We start from the raw sequence: 19,436 nt of genomic DNA, 5'->3' as shown, positions 1-19,436 counted from the left end.
AAAAAGGGAAAAAAAAAGGAGAAGGATTGGCATGGATGTTAGCTCAGGGCTTCCTCGCCAAAAAAAAAAAAAATTTCAGTTTAAATTTCTTTTTTTTTATTTGAAATAATCCATTTTTTTATGGAAAAAACTTTTCATTTTAAATTTTATTTATTTATTTTTCCCCCAAAGCCCCAGTAGATAGTTGTATATCACAGCTGCACATGCTTCTAGTTGCTGTATGTGGGACATGCCTCAGCATGGCCGGAGAAGCGGTGCGTCGGTGCACGCCCGGGATCCGAACCCAGGCTGCCAGCAGCAGAGCGCACGCACTTAACCACTAAGCCACAGGGCGGGCCCCAACTTTTCATTTTAAAACAAAAAATATTAGTGGGAAGAATGCCATTTTTCTACGATTTTCCAAGTCTCTTTAATGGTACATACTCATTCAGTCTGTTGCAATATATTGTTTGGTTAAAGTATATGAAGAAAATTCAGCCTCACACAGATATGTGATTAGAAAAGGGAGGAGTATTTTAATAGCCTTTCAGATAATTGTGGTTTTTCTTATTTGATACTACACCAAAACTCAACAAGTGATATTTTCTTAAAAGTTAGTTGCAGTGTAGAATCTGAAAGCAGATCAGTCAACTTTGTATACTCTGTTACGTTAAAATCTACTGGTCTGTCTTGCATTGAGAATGGATCGTCCACCTGTGCATGATTTTGTAACATCATACATATTGGTGCCATGGGCTATGCAGATCTTCCAAATGTTGTTAAATTTTATTATATAATATCAAAAAATTACATTCATTCATATCACTAATCTCAGAAAAAAATCTTTAAATTTTGGGAAGCTTCAAGCTCATAGTGGTGATATAACTTTGCTGAAATGCTAATTTTCCCTTGAAAGCTTAGATTTTATTATTGGCAGTACTGTCAGTTATTTCCCTTGAAGTGACAGGGTCACTTCATTCCTTTTCAAGATGTCGGCCAGTACCCAAGTTTAAATAACCATAGTTTGTCTGTCAGTCATTTTTTCAAATAAAGCTGGTATTCCATGAAAAAAGCAGCTACTTCAGCTCACAACTCAAACATTGACACGGTGCTTTTCCTCTAGACAATCACCATACTTCAGTATGCAGCAAAAGTGTCTTTTGAGTACTTACATATGTTCTCAAGGATGAAGGTTTAACAAAATTAATAATTTTTCCTGCATCAAGGGACATTGTTATGTGAAACCAGGTTTTTTTCTTTTTTCTTTTTCCCCCTAAATTATGAATGCACAGTGGTGAAGAATGCTATAACAACTAGTAGAGCTTACGGCCACTGCCTTGATTAGTGCTGAGGTGTCAGCAGCTTCACCTGTTATAGGTTTTACACCATCACTGCAAATGTCAACACAGTGAAAGAGGCTCATCACGTTTTAATATTACTATGAAAATAGTCACAGCCTCACATGCTCCCTACCAGCGACTCGGGAACTCCCCTGAAGTTTACGGACCACACTTTGAGAACCACTGTTAGAGGAGGTGAAATTGAATCTCAGAAATTAAGTGATTTATCAAGGATCGCATGTTTGGTTAGTTACAGCTTCCACCTCGGATTTTTTTTTGGCTGTACTGTCTGCTTAATTGTTGAGTTCCTGCACAATATAGTTATTGAGTACCTACTCAATAATGGATTGGCAACATGGTATAGAACCATTTTACTCAGTGAATTGACAGTATGGAACCCTTCTAACTCTTGTCATTAGTGGGATTATAAGAGCAGTTGTGAATATCCACATCCTTTTTTGCCCCTGCCCTACCTCATGTGTACTTTTTAGGCCATGTCCCCAAGGACCTTCTCCCAGGTCTGCCCATCAGACCTTCCAGCCAACATGCTCATACAGCGACCCCCCCACTTACCCAAGCCCTCTGCTGGGAATGCAGTGAGGACTCCACTTACCCTTAGGGTAACCCCTTCTGGAAGGAGTAAAAGTTCTCAAGTTTCGTGCCAAGTCCCATGGTAGATGATCTTTTCTTTTCTTACCTTTCCTGTTAAGAATACATTCTTAAAATAGATGAGGACAGTTCTAGTATTTCTTCATGGCAGAGCCCTGTCCCCTGTCCTTAGACAGACAGTTAAAGGAATGTGAGAAGGACTCTTGACCCTGGCACTTGTCTTCTCTGTTTATTTAGTTTACTAAGTTTATCATGGCTACTCTTTTCTGTCACCTAGAAGCAGCAGGAGGCAGAGATGTGGGGTAGACTTTGACTTAGCAGGCAGGTCTTTAACTATGGTGTCTTTCAGCCCAGGGAGAGCCTGCCTTGCTTGGATGTCTGAGCAGGAATTTGTCCTGGTTCATTCTTCCTTGAGGTAAATGGTGGTTACCACTCTGCTTAGGTGGACCTTCCTTTCACTTCTCTCTTACTGTTCCCTCAGAGTCAGGACTGTCTCCAGTTGGGTCCTCCTGCTGAAGGGGAAGTGGTCCAAGTGAGATGGACAGACGGCCAAGTCTATGGAGCCAAGTTCGTGGCCTCCCACCCCATCCAGATGTATCAGGTAGCCAAAGGTTTTTGCTGGGGCTTGGGGTACTAGACGAATTCAGTGTTTCCTCTTGGGTCCCAGGCAAGTCTTTTCTTGGGAGAGCTACGGGGTCAGTAACCCTTTCAGAGCTAGGGGCTGCCCTGTGTCCAGTCTTCTGGGTATGGCCTCAGACATGGCAGTCCTTACTTCAGTGTTCTAATCCTTCCTGTGACTGCAGTAAATTGCCACTGTGTGTGGTGGACAAGGGAGAGAGTCAGGGATATCTTAGCCAAAGGCCTTTATTTCCTTGGTAGGTGGAGTTTGAGGATGGCTCACAGCTTGTGGTTAAGAGGGATGATGTGTACACGCTGGATGAAGAGCTTCCCAAGAGAGTCAAGTCTAGACTGGTGAGTGTGTTTTCTGTGTGCCCTGGCTTCCTGTTTGGGAGGGAGGAACAAGGCCGGGATGTGTCCCTTTGGTTTTTTCTGGGGGTGGTTGGCCACACAGTGCTCACTTGGCTTGCCTATTCTTCTGTAGTCGGTAGCCTCAGACATGCGCTTCAACGAGATTTTCACGGAGAAAGAAGTTAAGCAGGAAAAGAAACGGCAGCGAGTTATCAACTCAAGATACCGGGAAGATTACATCGAGCCTGCACTATACCGGGCCATCATGGAGTAGGTGCTTCCAGGGACCAAGAGATTCCTAGCCACCAAGGCGAGAGCACTCTGGGGTTCCACAGCACAGCAGACACTTGGAACTCTGAAGTCTCTGAAAATGAAGTTGTAAAATGAACGAGAATGAAATAGCCGACCCCGTCATCTTCTCACCCCACCCTCATCGCATTCCGCTGTAGTGAAAGGACAAGCCGTTCTTGGACACAAGGCAGCACCGCTGATCTCCCTGCTGAGGGGCTGAGCACTGGAATGCTGTGGCTGCATTGGCCCCAGTTCATAATGGGGTCGCCTGTGCTGGCTGGGCTGGTGGCCCTGTTCCTGGCCTAGGACTTAGTGTCCTAAGGATCACCTGCACCAACTAGGCAGAGGTGCTGGTGCTTTCCCTCTCCCCCCTTTTGTATTTATGTGTGTGCGTGTGCGTATGTATGTTTGGTCTGGACCAGCTTCTGCCAGCCCCTGGCCTTTACTCTCTTCTTTGCCTGTCCCGAAAACAAAATGTGAAATTCTGCCCTCAGCTGAGCTGAGTAAGGGCCCCTGGGGGTTGGCTGGAGATGGGTGTGGCATCTGTCTGTCCCTGGAACTGCCTCAAGGGAGTGCTGGCAAAGCTGCAGTATTGAGATGCTAAGGAGTGAGTTCTGTCCTCTCTTGAGGGGGAACATGGGTGTGTGCCCATATCACTCTAGGCACAGAGCCCCTGTGGCCCAGTGTTAGAGGGTGTGAGTGGGGAGTATGCCGAGGGGGATCTTAATCATGGAAGCAGGCAGGGCCTGGTGGGTGATTTCTGTCAACAGAAAATTGCAATCATGCAGGGGCTGGGAGGGTTAAGATGAACTGGGGCCACTGAAGGCCAGGGGCAGGTTTAAAGATGCACCTGGTCTGGGGATGGGAGGGAGCTGATTTGGGAGGGGGGGTGGGACTGGAGGGCAACACTGAAGGGGTTAAATAGGTTTTTGCTCCTCTTGAATTTGTTTGCCTGGGCCCAGGATTGGAGGGCTTCACACCTATACCCTGTGTATACAAGAATCAGATTTCTAATACTTCCCCGTTTTTTGTTACGTATGAACGCTATAAACCAAATTATTTTGAAAACCGGTGCATCACCTTGTCCTTAGCAATAAAAAGTGTTGAGCAGAGGATTGGCTGTGTCTGCCCCCAGGAGCCCGAGTGGCCCAGGGTCAGGCAGGGGGCATATCTCGAGCCGTAGGCTCTGGAGCAGGGCCATGTATTTTAAGAAGACTCAGTAAGGCAAGATCTAGGAAGCTATCCTAAAGAGATGGGTTCCTTGTCCAGTTCTCGTCCTGTGGCTCTGTATTAGGCAAAGCATGCGGGGGTATGGGGGGCAGAGGCACCTCTGGCCACAAGCACCTCTTTTTGCTTTCCCTGCCTTAGCGATGGGAAGGAGGAGGTACTAGAGGAAGGAGCAGACCACTTGAGCGCCTGTAGAGCTGAGTGATCTCACTCCTGTCCCACTTGATTGTTGGCACTGGGGTGGTCTGAGTTCATGCCAGCATCTGTGTTCCATATAAATTGTGGAACCAGCTTGAAAGGAGGGAATACATTTTAGGTGCTTGAAGAGCAAGGGACTTGACCCCCAGTGATATCCCAGTCCTGAAGCTGCTCTAGGCTGCCCGTGTTGGTGAGAAGCTCCCCAGGAGGAAGACCCAGTCCCTTTCCTGGTGGGTTCCTGAGGTCCAGATGGACAAGGATAGAGCAGCAGCAGGGCAGGAGGGGCCAGTGAATAGGTGCAGGACTTGGGCACAGCAGAGCTGCTCCAGCTGGCCCTTGGACGGCCAGGCACTTGGTTTCTTGGCCCTCTCCAAGTGTAGGAGAGGCTTGGGTCAGCTCAGCAACTCAGTGCTTCTTTGTGTCCTGGGACTTGGGAGGTGGCTGCTACCTGGCGTCTGATTGAGGGGCAAGGGAGGAGCAGCATGTTTCAAAGATATTTTCTATGCCAGCTCCCTCCTGGGGCCAAGAACAGGAGCTTGACTTATTTGTCCAGCACCCACGGATTCCCAGGGGAGACTGGGCGAGCCCGGCCTAATGGACTCGTGAGCCCTGGAAGCACACATCTTTGGAGGGAAGGAACACTTCCCCAGACCTCCCTACCTCTCACTGACCCCACCTGCTGAAGGACCTGCAGGGCTGGGGTTCCTGGTCCAACCCCAGCAGAGTTCTCACTCAACAGCTGACTGTTTTGCTAGAAACTCTGCACTTTTTATTTTGGTCAGTATAACCCTAGGGAAACAAAAGTTTAAAGAGGTGATGACACTTTCTCAAATCACGCAGAACAGGCCGTTCTCCCTCCCTGCCTGCCAGTGCAGTCAGGCCCAGGCCTCTGAGGACTGACTCCGGGGGAAGCCCGCCAGCCTGTCTGATGCAGGCTCCTCCCACAAGCCTTCCGGCCCGGGCACACTGCCCTCCTTGAGTTAGGGGGAGTCTTCAGGTTGGCAACCAAGGCTCGCAGCCTGGCAGTTACTCCTCCCTTCCGTTAATCTCATAGGAGGAATTCCGTTTTAAATTGTGCCGCAGGCGAATGCCCGGGCCCGGCTGCGGAAATGAGAGAGTAAGGAAGAAGAGAGCTGGGACCTCCGGAGCTGCAAAGCCGGGACGCGGAGGAGTGGTCTCGTGCCAGGACTAAGCATTTTCTGCGAGGCTCTGGAGTTGGTAATACAGAAGAGCAGCCAGGGACTCCCGTCTCCCCTTACCCTACAGGATTGGGCAGGGTCGCCCAGCCCGTGGCGGTTCCAAGCCTTGGGACTCGGGGCGGACTGGCGGCGCTCAGCCTGGCTCCGGGCGGATGCCTGCGTCCCTGGCGTGGAATGACCGTGGCCACCCCGCCCCCCGCCCGGGCGAGGAAACAGGCTCTGGAGGGGCTGGGTCATCCCGGCGGACCGCAAGCCCTGTGGCCGTCAGATGTCGAGTTTCCCAACGTGCGCCCTCGGGCATGAAGCTGGGGGAAGATGCCTCCAGGCAGCAGACGCGCTCCGGAGAGCCGAGGCGAGGACACTGCGCCGAACCTACAGGCCCGTCCCGCTCGATCGGCGACCAGCCCCGCACCGTCCGCAGCTCCAGACCTCGCGGGCGGGCCGGGAAACTCGGGGTGCCCGTGCCTATTGGGCCGCTCTGGGCTTGCGCCCGCCCGCTGCCGCCAGCGCCGCTCTGCACTGGTCGGCCCGGCGCCCCGCCCGGCTTCCGCGCGCCGATTGGCCGCGGGGGCCTGATCCCCCGCGAGGGCGCCGAGGCGGAGCTCCGGATTGGTGGTCCCGCCGTTCCCGGGTCGCGCCGCGCGCTCCGCCCGCCGCTGCGTCCCCACTATGGCGGCGCCCATGCAGCCCACCGCGTCGTGGGCGCCCGCCGGGGTACCCCGCGGCTGCCGCCGTCACCTGCGCCGTCGCCTCCGCCTTGCCGCCCGCGTGGGGCTGGGCGCCGCTGCCCCGCTGCCGCCCTCTCTGCTGCGGTAAGGGCCCGTCCTGCGCGCGTCGGGGCGCGGCCACCTCCGCGGCTAACGGCGGCCGCGCCGCGCCGCCTCTCCCCTCCCTTCCCCCGCCGCCGCGGTCCCCGGGTCCGGGCGGGGCGCGGAGCCCGCGCGCTCGTGCTGGGGAAGCTTCCTTAGCGTCGGGGCACGGCCCAGCCGTCTCCGAGTGATGAAGTCCGACTCGGACTGGGGGCTCGGGATGGGAGCCCGGCCCCTGGACGACCTCGTCTGGGCAGGAGCTGCCCGGCTTGGGGGAGAGGACGGCTGTGCCTGGCCGAGCGGTCTGAGGTCACCTGCGTGCGAGAGCCCGCAGCGCTGCGCACCTTGGCGCAGAGGAAGGATGTGGTCAGGCGGGCCTCCGCTGTGGGAAGGGGAAGGAAAAGTCAGGCAAAGCCTGAGCGGGAATCAGCAGCGTTCGGGTAGCGGTTGTCATTGCTTACTGCCCTACCCGCAGCCAGATGTTCCGGGGGCCGGAGTCAGTTTGATTGACAAAGTACGCCTCTCCTGCTGCTTTTCCTTCTGGCTCATCTCCCCATTGTTTACTCGGTGAACTTGCTTGCAAGAGGAGATGTCTTAGTGATGAGAGCAGGTTTGGTTAGGATGGTGTCCCACGAATATTTTGGATTCCTTTTCACAGAGGTGCCCATTTTTATGATTCCTCAATCAACCTCATTTCTGTTTGTGTTCTCTCGCATGTGAAGGAGTGAAACGTGTGAACTGAATCACTGTAATTAATTGAGAGAAGAACCAATGATGGCAACTGTTATTTTGTAAGAAAATACATGGTTCTCTGTGGGTATAGTTTGAATTATCTATACTATAGCTAGCTGAACGTGAAGGTGGGAAAAAGCACTTACGATGTTCCTAGAAGTAAAATAGTCCTCATGGAAAATTAGGTTATTTCCAAGTCAGAGTCACCTTGGAGTGATGATCATTGAACTATTTGTTATACCTTCAAGTTTTTTGTTGTTAGTTCATGGACTTGTACAGCAGAGCGGAACCCTGCCCGGTCTTTTTGCACCATCCTCTCGTCTTCCCCCAGTATATCAGACAATGCTCTGCTGCTGTTCGCAGGGTTTTCATGGCCAATTTTTTCAGAAGTGGGTGGCCAGGTCCTTCTTCTTCGTCTCTCTTAGTCTGGAAGCTCCACTAAAACCTGTCCACCATGGGTGACCCCGCTGGTATTTGACATACCGGTGGCATAGCTTTCAGTAGCACAGCAACGTGCAGCCGCCACAGTACGACAACCGACAGACAGGTTGTGTGGTTCCCTGACCGGGAAAGGAACCCCAGCCCACAGCAGTGAAAGCACCAAATCTTAACCACTGGACCACCAGGGCTGGCTATACCTTCAAGTCAAAAGAATTAAAAGGAAGCTGGCACAAAAATTTATGAGCAAATGATATTTTCAAGTAATCTCTTAAAGGCAGTGCAGCTCCTAAGATTAAAGATTCTTAACTCAGGAATATTTTGAAGTATTAAGTGATGAGTCTCCCCATTTCACATGTCTAAATGTCTAGTAAGAGTAAATTATTACTGAGGAAATAAGATGTGCATATTTTTAGAGACTGATTGACTTCGGATTGTCAATAAAGGATCTATTGAGTACATATTGTGTGCAAGGCAGTGTGACTATAGGGAACTCAAGACCTCTGATGTATGCGACTTGTTCTGATGGGCCTGTGAGAGAGTTGTGGGAAGAACGGGCACGCAGGGAAATAACTAACGATGTGGTCTCTAGAATTCCAAGACAGTAGATACTATGAGAATTGGGGAAGAGGAGAAATGCTTGTGTTTGAGGAGGGTTTCACAGGGGAGCTGAGGCTTGAGTTGAGCCCTGAATGGGTAGGCCTGGGTGGATGAAGAGGCTGAGGAGTGAGGAAATGAGGAAGCGCGGATGGCAGACGCGCGCTTTCCAGGACGCTCGCCCTGGAACCTCGGGGTGGCTCCAGGGTTCTTGTTGGAAAAAGTGGAGGGAAGGTTGTACAAAAAGGTAGGTCGATAGCATCAAATCAAGAAGTCACTTCGTCCCAGGTGGAGCAAAGGATAAGTAAGTAATAGTATCTGCTTCAGATGGAGCTGGAGCTAGCCGGTAGAAGAATACACAGTAACACTTGGTTTACCCTCGTCCCTTTTCTGATTAACCTCGGCTGTTTGGAATAACAGTCTTCTCAGCTACCAGGATCTCACCTCAAGATTCATTCTTGCCTTCCGTCTTTTCTCTCCCTGTGTTCAGTTGGTTGCCAGGTCTTGTCAACACTACCTCCACACTACTTCTGGCATCTGCTTCTTTCCGTTTCTACTGTCACCACACTGATTTGGGGCCATTGATACCATTCCCTTGAATTACTACAGAAATCCCCCAACAATTTTTTCTTTCCTCCCATCTACCCTGTGTACTGCCATCACTTCCAGGTATCTCACTTCCCCAGCCAAGACTTGTTTTTTTTGTGGTGAGCAAGATTAGCCCTGAGCTAACATCTGTTGCCAATCCTCCTCGTCTTGCTGAGGAAGATTGGCCCTGAGCTAACATCTGTGCCCATCTGCCTCTATCTTATGTGGGATGCTGCCACACCATGGCTTGACAAGTGGTCTGTGCCTAGTATCCGAACCTGCGAACCCCGGGCTGCCAAAGCAGAGCACATGAACTTAACCACTATGCCACCGGGCCGGGCCCCCCCAACCCCAAGCCAAGACTTTTAATGGCTCCTCACTGAATTAAGTACAGACCAGCCTGGCTTGGGCAGTATGGGTAAACTCATTTCTTGCCATTCCCTTAGATTTTATCATATTTTCCAGGTCAGTGGAACTATTTGCTCTTTGTGCTTTGCTGTTTGTGCTCCGTATCTTTGCTCATAGTGCTTTTTCTATCTTAAATAACCCCCTTGAATCTCTAATTGTTGGTTCTCAGCCATGTTCTGTTTCATATGGAACTTCCTTCGTGAAACTTCTCTGCACTTTCCTCCCTATCTAGATGGGATTTGTCTCTCCTTTAAACCATTATAACACTAGAGTCTGCCTTTTTGCCACAATACCCAACTTGAGACTGAAGCTTTTTCAAGACGTGGACTATCTTCTTCATCATCCAGCACAGTGTTTTGCACGTACTAGATATAAGGCAAATATATTTTATATTGAACATAGCTTTGAACCAGGATGGATGCCAAGAAAATTCTTTGTGCAACCAAAATGTTCATCAGAAAATCTGTAAATAAAGTTACTTACATGAGAGAATTCCTTACTGAGAGGTCTGGTATGTTGGTCTGGATAGCTCGGATTAGGCTACATTAACAAAAGCCCTCAAGGCTTCAGTAGCTTAACAGAACACAAGTTGACTTCTCATTCATGCCATGTGTCCAGCATGAGTATACAGGGAACTCTCCTCCTCACAGTGACTCAGGGACTCAGGCTGATGGAAAGTCCATCTTAACATAGTGTTTCCGTGATCATTTTGATCAAGTGAAAGACATTGGTCAAGGGACACTGGCTGTTAAAGTTTCTGTCCCAAAGTGGCACATGTCATTCTCACTCACATTTCGTTGGCTAAAGCAGGTCACATGGCTATGCCTAACTTTAAAGAAGGGCAGGGAATTGCCATGTTAGCATGTGCCTGGAAAGCAGAGAGGCAGAGATAATTGGTTGCCAGCACTGATGACTCCTGCATCTTCTGTGAGTGTCACCGCCCATAGAGGATTAGAGCTAGCCAAATCAGACGGGCTGCTAGAGACAGGCATATTGACAGTAGCAAGAAATAATAGCTCTGACTCTGCCTCGGATGGGGGTGGATTGGGAAGTCAGAACTCCCTTACAAGCAGTGTAGCAGCTCACATGCCAAGGCTGCTGATACCAGAGCAATCTGTTATATCCTGGTTGTAGCACAGTCATTCCTAAGGGCATCACTGTTTTACAGCACCCTCAGTAAGGAACAAGGAATGGTCCTGAGGCATCCCCCAAAAAGTTAAATTATATTCAAAATGTTCAATTTAAGAAGCCAGGAAGCGTTTAATAACTTGAGGTACATTTTCACTCAAATGGTTAAAATAAAAAGGAATCTTAGTTCAACCTTATTGATTTAATTGAGGTTATCAAACTTTGGTATTTGGGGAGGAGATTTCACTTTATACCAAGAATAGAAACATCAGGTGCTGGTTGGAGCCCTGGTTCAGGAGACAGAAGATCGGAGTTTACATCTTGGCTTTGCCACTAACGAATTGTCTGCCGTTGAGCAAGTGTCTTATTCTTGAGCCCGGGTTTCCTCATCGGTGAAATGCACAGGGCAGTTATGAGGGTTAAATGAGTTAGTTTATGTAAAGTGCTTTGCACAGTACCTGGTTCACAGTGAGCACTCATGATCGTGATCAGCAGCAGCAGCAGGATTTGAAGAAACATTGAGAAATCAGGTAAGGAAACCCTAAGGATGTAGGTAGAAGGATTCCCCCAGATTTTCCTACGTTTTTTCCCTTTCCTAGATAGCATTCCTGCCACACCTTTCTTATCTTCACATTTATCGTATTTTATTTTACTTAAATATGTACAGTCTGTGTCTCCCACTAGACGAAGTGCTCTAGTCATCCCATGAATATTTACTGACCATGAGCTCTGTGCCAGGCTCTGTGCCAGGTCATGGCATTATAAATATGAAAGGTATGTCCCTGGCCTCAAAGAGCCTGCAGTCTGCTAGGACCAGAAGCCAGTAAACCCGCAGTTAGAATACATTATGACAAGGGCTGTGTTTGAGGGTCTTGTGAGATCTCCTAAAAGGGGACCTTGCTGTCACACTGAGAATATAAATAGTGGTTTTCCAGAAGAGTTCACACCTAATTTAAGTATTGAAGAATCACTAGTTATTAGCTGGATGGATGTGGGTTTAAAAGGCTTTTTAAACAGGAAACAATATGTGCAGTGGCCTAGAAACATGAGAGAGTGTGGCTATATCCTGAAGACGCTTGAATGGCAGGAGAAGAGGGTATGTTTGGGGAGTGCGTGGAGGCTGCAAAAGTCAGATTGTGAAGGCTTTGTGAGTTCAGGAGTTAAAGCTTCATCCTGCAGATGGGTAGGAGCCACTGAAGGATTCAAAGGTGGGAAATGACTTTCTCAGCTTTGCCTTTTAGGAAGATGACTGCGTGTGGAAGAAGCAGAGTAGCGAATATCCTATTTCCCTGACGTGGGAAGTTCTGAGGTTTACAGCCATAGTACCGTGCCGGCTATACCGGAGTCACAAAACATTTATGTCTGAGGAGAGATGAGAATGAGGTGAGACTGGAGGGAAGGATACCGGTTAGGCTGTTGTAGTAACATGAGGGACATGTCCATGTCCTTCCTCGGGGTAGAGGAGAGGACCATACACAAGAGCAGACCAGGATTTCAGTTGTGGCTTCACCAGTTTCTACCGTGTGACCTTGGGAAGGCTTCAGAACCTCTTGTGTCTTCTTGGTTTTCAAATTTGTAAAATGGAGATAAAAATCCCTAGCTTGCAAGGTTGCTTTGAGGATTTGAGCAAATAGACGTAGAAGGCCTGGTTCTGTGCTATTAGCTACATAAAGGACCTCTTAAAATAAAAATAATAGTTTTAGGATTCCTAATGTTTCGTATATTACCTGATTCATGGTAGGTGATCATTAGCCTTAAATCCCATAACCTAGAGATAACCACTGCCAACATTGTGGTTTTGTTTATACGTCTTAAGTGATTGGCGATGCTGGTCTGGGAGTGTGAGGCGTGAAGGAATTAGTCTGAGATCAAGACAGGAGAGTTGATATGAGTATCATACCAACTTGAAACATTCTTTAAATGCCAACAAATTATATATGGCTATTCAGCTGTTCTCAGCCCTCACTCAGCAGTGACACATGCACGTGTGCATACACGCTTGCCGCTGGTACTGTTACAATGTGCTCAAGGCGCAGGCTGCTAAAATGTATGTGCTTTTCCTTCACTCTGTCATCGCTGTTGTTGACTGCTTCCCCCGGAAGTTTTGCTCCTCCTCAGTCTTCTGAACATGTTTTTAAAGATGATAATGGGGGTTTAATTCAAATTTGTTCTCTATGGTTCCTCCGTGATTATCCTGGCTGGCAGGAGTTCCTCCCCTCTGAACTCCTGTACAACTTAATTTGTGTTATTCTGATTAAATGTCATCTATACCCTTGTCTTATTGTCTATGTGTCAGTAAATTTCCCTTTTCTTTGATGTCAGTTTTTCTTACAAAATAATGGAAAGATGGCATGTTTGTGTATTTTTAACATGACATAAAAACCCGTTGAAACTTTTTGTTTGAAATATGTCAGACAGGCGCTGGCCCGGTGGCGTAGTGGTTAAGTTTGTGCGCTCTGCTTAGGCGGCCCAGGGTTCACAGATTCGGATCCCAGGTGTGGACCTACGCACCGCTCATCAAGCCATACTGTGGTAGCATCCCACATAGAAAATAGAGGAGGATGGGCACAGATCCTTAGCTGAAGGCCACTCTTCCTCAGCAAGAAGAGGAATATTGGCAACAGACCTTAGCTCAGGGCCAATCTTCCTCACTAACAAAAAAAAGAAAGAAAGAAATATGTCAGGTTAGAAAATTCTGTTACTAATTTTTTAAAGTATATAGCAGTGGGCCGGCCCCGTGGCTTAGCGGTTAAGTGCGCGCGCTCCGCTGCTGGCGGCTCGGGTTCGGATCCCGGGCGCGCACCGACGCACTGCTTCTCCAGCCATGCTGAGGCCGCGTCCCACATACAGCAACTAGAAGGATGTGCAGCTATGACGTACAACTATCTACTGGGGCTTTGGGGGAAAAAATAAAATTAAAAAAAAAATTTAAAGTATATAGCAGTGATTCTCAGACTTTTTGGTCTCAGGGCCCCTTTATAAGTTTGAAAATTAATGAAGATCCCAAAGAACTTCCATCTTGGTGAGTTTTGTCTGTTGATATTTAACATATTAAAAATTACTGAGAAAATTTTAAATCACAAGACGCACATTCCATTAGCCTTGAGGACAATGGTGTCATCACATGTCATCATATGTTGTACAGCCTCTGGAAAACTCTGCTGGACCCTTGTGAGAGAATGAGAGTGAACAAGGCAAATAATGTCTGAGAGTTATTGTGAAAATGGTTTTAAACTCATGGATCCACTGAAAGGGTCTTGGAGACCCCTAAGGGTCCTTGGACCACAGTTTGAGAACTGCTGCATACAGATATGAGAGTTTTTGTAAGTGACACTTTCAGATATTTTTGACAACAAAATAAGGATGGAAACACTGCCAAACGTCTGTTTTCCAAATGCACTCAACAGTTTCTTTTACAAAAGAACTAGTTTCCAGCTTTCAAGACATCTCCTTTACCTTGAAAGGACAGATGTGCATATTTTTGGAATATCTGCTAGATACCTACTGCTAACAGACATTTTCCTTAAAAAAAAGGTCAGCAAACTTGAGACACTAGTATTTTTGTGAAAGAAAAATATACAAGTTCTAGAAATCTTATACATACTTGGCCAGATGATAACCAGAGAACTTTGAAGTATGAGAGTTTCATGGTTACTCACCATCTGATTGTCAAGTTTAGTTATGATCCTGTTTAAAAGATCCAATTTTTCTGAGGTTAACTCCATTGATGTTATTTTGTAATGCATAAATTGTAGTGCATCACTAAGTGAATGAATAAGTGATAACACCACTGCTCCCCCATGCTGTGGAACTTTCACACTTCTGGAGGATTCTTCCTGAACTTCGTGTGCCACAAGACATCTGACATAGGGATTGAATGAGAAGACCAGTGTCAGTTGAAATTATCAGAAAAGTTTACAAATAGGAGTTGTAGTATTTTTTTTTTGATACTTTGGTGAATCATTTTGAATACCATTTGAGATGTACATCTTCTCTTTGAAGGGAAATGGCCTGGGCTGTTACATTAGCCTCTTCTTGTTCTTGGCCTAGCCTTCTCCAGGCTGTCCTCCATATTGCTGTACAGGTGATCTTTCCATAATTTTATTTATTTATTTATTTTTTCCCCCAAAGCCCCAGTACATCTTCTCTTTGAAGGGAAATGGCCTGGGCTGTTACATTAGCCTCTTCTTGTTCTTGGCCTAGCCTTCTCCAGGCTGTCCTCCATATTGCTGTACAGGTGATCTTTCCATAATTTTATTTATTTATTTATTTTTTCCCCCAAAGCCCCAGTACATAGTTGTATGTCATAGCTGCACATCCTTCTGGTTGCTGTATGTGGGACGCGGCCTCAGCATGGCCGGAGAAGTGGTGCGTCGGTGCCCGCCCGGGATCCGAACCCCGGGCCGCCAGCAGCGGAGCGCGCGCACTTAACCGCTAAGCCATGGGGCCGGCCCACAGGTGATCTTTCTAAAATACAGATCTGACTATGTCATTTCTCTACTTAATCCCTTCAGTAGTTCTCCGTTGCCAATGTGATAAACTTCAGACTCTTTAGCATGGCATCTAAGGCCTCTCCTATCCTTTTACTGTTTCAACTTCTTCACTGAAGCTTTTCCTATATCTCGTAGACAGTTATTAATTTCCACCATCTCATGATATCTGTACCTGTTTATACTTGCCCTGCGTGCATCACATTGCTCTTGAGTGCAGGGGCCACACTGTGGGCCTCCTGCTTTTACTCGGGTGTGTAATAATTGCTTCTGCCTGGACTGATAAGTTGGCATAGCTTCCAGTATAGTCCAGCATAGTTATTCTGGGATATTATATTTCTTTCCTTGCTTATTTTTTTTAGATACGGGCAGATAAACAATGTGGAACTACTACATAGGCCTCAGACATTTAAAGTCTCAGAGAAATAATAGCAGTGAAAGGGAACATTTATCTCATATTTTCTAATGACATATTTTACTCATAGAAGAACAGAACAATATGATGATACCCATCGCTAAATCTTAATATGCCATATTGCTTCAGTTTTTGTTTTTGTTTTTTCAAAGAAATAGACCATTACGTTTCCCACAAATGCCTCCTATGTATTTTTCCCATCCCCTCCCTCTTTCACCAGAGAAAACAGTATCTTGAATTTAAAGTCTTTTTATTCCCATACATGTTTTTATACTTCTGCTGCCTATTGTGTGTCCATATACCATACGTAGCAGGGGTCGGCAGACTGGCCAGCTGGTTTTATTGGAACACAGCCACGCCCATGTTTAAGTATTATTATTGACCGCTCTCATGCTCCAGTTTTCTGTTTCCAGTTTTCTAGATGTATTGCCATCTCCCAGCTACCTTCCTTGTATCTCAGTTGGCCCAGGTGAAGGAAGTTCATCTTATCAAACATTCCAGTTGAATTTTCTCAAGACTGATTGCATTCAGCATTTTTAATCTTCCACATAGAAGTAACCTTTTCCAAATAAAAAATTATGTCTGGAACCTTGTCCTCCAAACACCATTAGAACAAATAAGCAAAATCCCAATTAAACCAAACCTTAATAGCTCCTATTCAGAAAGGTTTTTTTTTTTCTGATAGAAACAAAGATGAACTAAAACATACAAAACTGCAAGTTTTGTTCCCTTGGATTTTTACCCCCGTCCCCTAGGCTTTTTCTCAGCCAGTTCTTTTTTTTTTTTTTTTAATTAATTAATTAATTTATTTATTTTTCCCCCAAAGCCCCAGTAGATAGTTGTATGTCATAGTTGCACATCCTTCTAGTTGCTGTATGTAGGACACGGCCTCAGCATGGCCAGAGAAGCGGTGCACCAGTGCGCGCCCGGGATCCAAACCCGGGCCGCCAGCAGCGGAGCGCGTGCACTTAACCTCTAAGCCACGGGGCCGGCCCTTCTCAGCTACTTCTAAAGGAGGCATCTGACCAGGGACAAAATACTTTTCAGCTTTCCTCTTCTGTCTTCTCTTTTTAAAACCTTGGCAGATATCTTTTTTTTTTTTTTATGTGAGGAAGACTGGCCCTGAGCTAACATCCGTGCCAATCTTCCTCCACTTTATGTGGGACGCCGCCACAGCATGGCCTGACAAGCGGTGCGTCGGTGTGCGCCCAGGATCCAAACCCGGGCCGCCAGCAGTGGAGTGCGTGCACTTAACCGCTATGCCACGGGGCTGGCCCAAACCTGGGTAGATATCTAATTTCTACTTTGAAAGTCACTAACTGCCACATTACAGGAGTCTGGGTCCAGTCAGGAGAGAGAAACCGCGTGGTACTTTGTGCAGGTAAAGTTTAATGTAAGAATTATTAACTGTAACAGGGAATTAGAGTAACATGAGATTAGCTAATAAGAGGTAAAGAAATAAGCATGTGGAAAGATGCTCAACATCATTAGCCATTGGGGGAATGCAAAGCAAAACCACGAGATACTTGCCTTGAGCCCAGCTCTCTCTAATTCTCCATTTTTGCATATCCTTTTTGTTCCATTTGCTCAGTTCATATCCAGTAGGATGACTTTTTTTTTTTTTTTAAATTGATGGCTGTATTCTTTTTTTTTTTTTTTTAATTTTATTTATTTATTTTTTCCCCCAAAGCCCCAGCAGATAGTTGTAGGTCATAGCTGCATATCCTTCTAGTTGCTGTATGTGGGACGCGGCCTCAGCATGGCCGGAGAAGCGGTGCGTTGGTGCGCCCCCCGGGGATCCGAACCCGGGCCGCCAGCAGCGGAGCGCGTGCACTTAACCGCTAAGCCACGGGGCCGGCCCTCCAGTAGGATGACTTTAATCAAAAAGACAGATAGGGCCGGCCCCGTGGCTTAGCGGTTAAGTGCGCGCGCTCCGCTGCTGGCGGCCCGGGTTCGGATCCTGGGCGTGCACCGACGCACCGCTTCTCCAGCCGTGCTGAGGCGCATCCCACATACAGCAACTAGAAGGATGTGCAGCTATGACATACAACTATCTACTGGGGCTTTGGGGAAGAGAAAAAGGAGGAGGATTGGCAATAGATGTTAGCTCAGAGCCGGTCTTCCTCAGCAAAAAGAGGATTAGCACGGATGTTAGCTCAGGGGTAAAAAAAAAAGATAATAACAAGTGATGTCACACGTGTGGAGAAATCAGAACTCACGTACAGTGCTGGTGGGAATGTAAAGTAGTACAGCTGCTTTGGAAGATAGTCTGGTGTTTCCTCAAACAGTTAAACATAGAGTTACCATATGACACAGGTATATTTCACTCCTAGGTATACACCCAAGTCCATTCCTAGATATATACCCAAAAGAAATTAAAACTTATGTCCATAAAAAACTTGTACATGAATGTTCAGAGCAGCATTATTCAGACCAAATGTGGAAAAAACCCAACGTCCATCAACTGACAAATAGATAAATAAAATGTAGTGTGTTCATATAATGGAATGTTATTTGGCAATAAAAAGAAATGAAGAATGCTACAACATGCTTGGACCTTGAAAATATTATGCTAAGTGAAAGAAGCCTGTTACGAAGGACCACGTTGTATGATTCCGTTTATATGAAATGTCTGTAGACATTTGCCTCTTCTATAGAATGGAAAGTAGATTAGTGATTGCTTAGGGCTAGGAGAATGGGAGGTTTGAGGGAGGGTGACAGATGTGGAGTGTTGGGTATCGTTTGGGGGTAATGGAAATGTTCTAAAATTGATTGTGGTGATGTTTGCACAACTCTGTGAAAATGCTAAAAGCCACTGAAATGTATACTTTGGGTGAATTGTATGGTATGTGAATGATATCTCAATAAAGCTGTTAAAACGAAGTAAAGAGGGGAAGTGATGTCAGCATCATAGTGGAATGAGTTGTTCCCTTTGTCTCTCCCCTGTAAGTGATAACCAGTAGGACATCCACTGACCAACAGAGGACTCTCTGCACAGCACAGCAAAACTCCTGAGAGATCCATACATCTATATATCTGAAGGTGGGTGGACTGGACCTCCTGGAGACAGTGGAACCAGGGGAGCAGTGGTGGCAGCTGCCAACACCAGAGGTTTCAGGATCTGCAGCCGTGCCTGTGACCAGAGGCCCCAGGAACTGTGATGACACCTGCAAATGGAGGCCCCAGGAACCCAGGCAGCCCATGCTCCTAGAGGCGCCGGGAACCACTGCCAGGCCCGTGACCGGAGGCTCTGGGAACTGCGCCGATACCTGTGACCCCACCCCTTCCCTGTCCCCTGGTGGCGGAGCCTTAGACCCCAGCGCTCCCAGCAGCGGGGGCTGCATCCAAGACACCAGTATCCCCGGCAGCAGTAGCAGTGCCCATGACCTGAGGTTCCAGGAATTGAGCTGGCACCCTAGACCAGAGGCTGCAGGAACTGCAGCGGTCTAGCGAGTCAGCCCCTCCCCCTCCCCCAGCACTGATGGGTGCCACCCACAACCTGAGGCTGCAGGAACTGCAGCGGTGCCCACAACCCAGCCCTTTTCCTCTCCCTAGTGGTGATGCCTTTGATACTGGAGCTTCCAGCAGCGGGGGCTGCATACGAGACCCCGGGCCCCGGGCAGTGGCAGCAGTGCCCGTGACCTGAGGTAACAGGAACCACACCAGTGCCTGAGGCCAGAGGCTTCACAGGAGCCCTGGCAGGACTCATGACCCGGGTACCCCTCCCCTGTGGCTGTGGTGGTGTTGCCCATGACCCTGGCCCATCTGGCAGTGGCGGTGACACCAGTGAACCCAGCACCTCTGGCAGCGGCAGTGCCAACACCCCCAGAAAAACCAGGAACAGCAGCGCAGGAGGCACATGTGGCAGGAGTGCCTGAGCCCATGGAGAGCCCACAGAGAGCCAGGTATCAGTGACAGCAGAGCCCACGACCCCAGTACCCCCCAGCTGCAGTAGCACCCACAACTTTGGCCCCCCACCTGTAGCAGTGGCACCTGCAGACCCAGCAAACCTGGATGTG

The 19,436-nt window shown here is 47.7% G+C and overlaps 2 protein-coding genes across 9 annotated transcripts in view; both read left to right on the top strand.

Moving 5' to 3' along the window:
• Nucleotides 1-4,300, top strand: part of KDM4A (lysine demethylase 4A) — a 43,341-nt gene extending 39,041 nt beyond the window's left edge. For all 3 annotated transcript variants that reach the window (XM_004441977.2, XM_087446097.1, XM_087446096.1), the window contains exons 20-22: nucleotides 2,410-2,529; nucleotides 2,808-2,900; nucleotides 3,031-4,300. In XM_004441977.2, the coding sequence (XP_004442034.1) occupies nucleotides 2,410-2,529; nucleotides 2,808-2,900; nucleotides 3,031-3,171 (354 nt within the window). In that variant the 3' untranslated portion in view covers nucleotides 3,172-4,300. The remainder of the gene's footprint in view (nucleotides 1-2,409; nucleotides 2,530-2,807; nucleotides 2,901-3,030) is intronic.
• A 2,190-nt stretch (nucleotides 4,301-6,490) lies between these two features.
• Nucleotides 6,491-19,436, top strand: part of ST3GAL3 (ST3 beta-galactoside alpha-2,3-sialyltransferase 3) — a 224,389-nt gene continuing 211,443 nt past the window's right edge. For all 6 annotated transcript variants that reach the window (XM_087446104.1, XM_087446102.1, XM_087446103.1 and 3 more), the window contains exon 1: nucleotides 6,491-6,624. The gene's annotated coding sequence lies outside the window, so the exon portion shown is untranslated. The remainder of the gene's footprint in view (nucleotides 6,625-19,436) is intronic.

The sequence above is a fragment of the Ceratotherium simum genome, chromosome 22 (genome assembly GCF_057802395.1).
Source record: "Ceratotherium simum simum isolate JZ-2026a chromosome 22, ASM5780239v1, whole genome shotgun sequence".
Lineage (NCBI taxonomy): Eukaryota > Metazoa > Chordata > Mammalia > Perissodactyla > Rhinocerotidae > Ceratotherium > Ceratotherium simum.
This window is presented reverse-complemented; position numbering and strand designations above follow the sequence as displayed.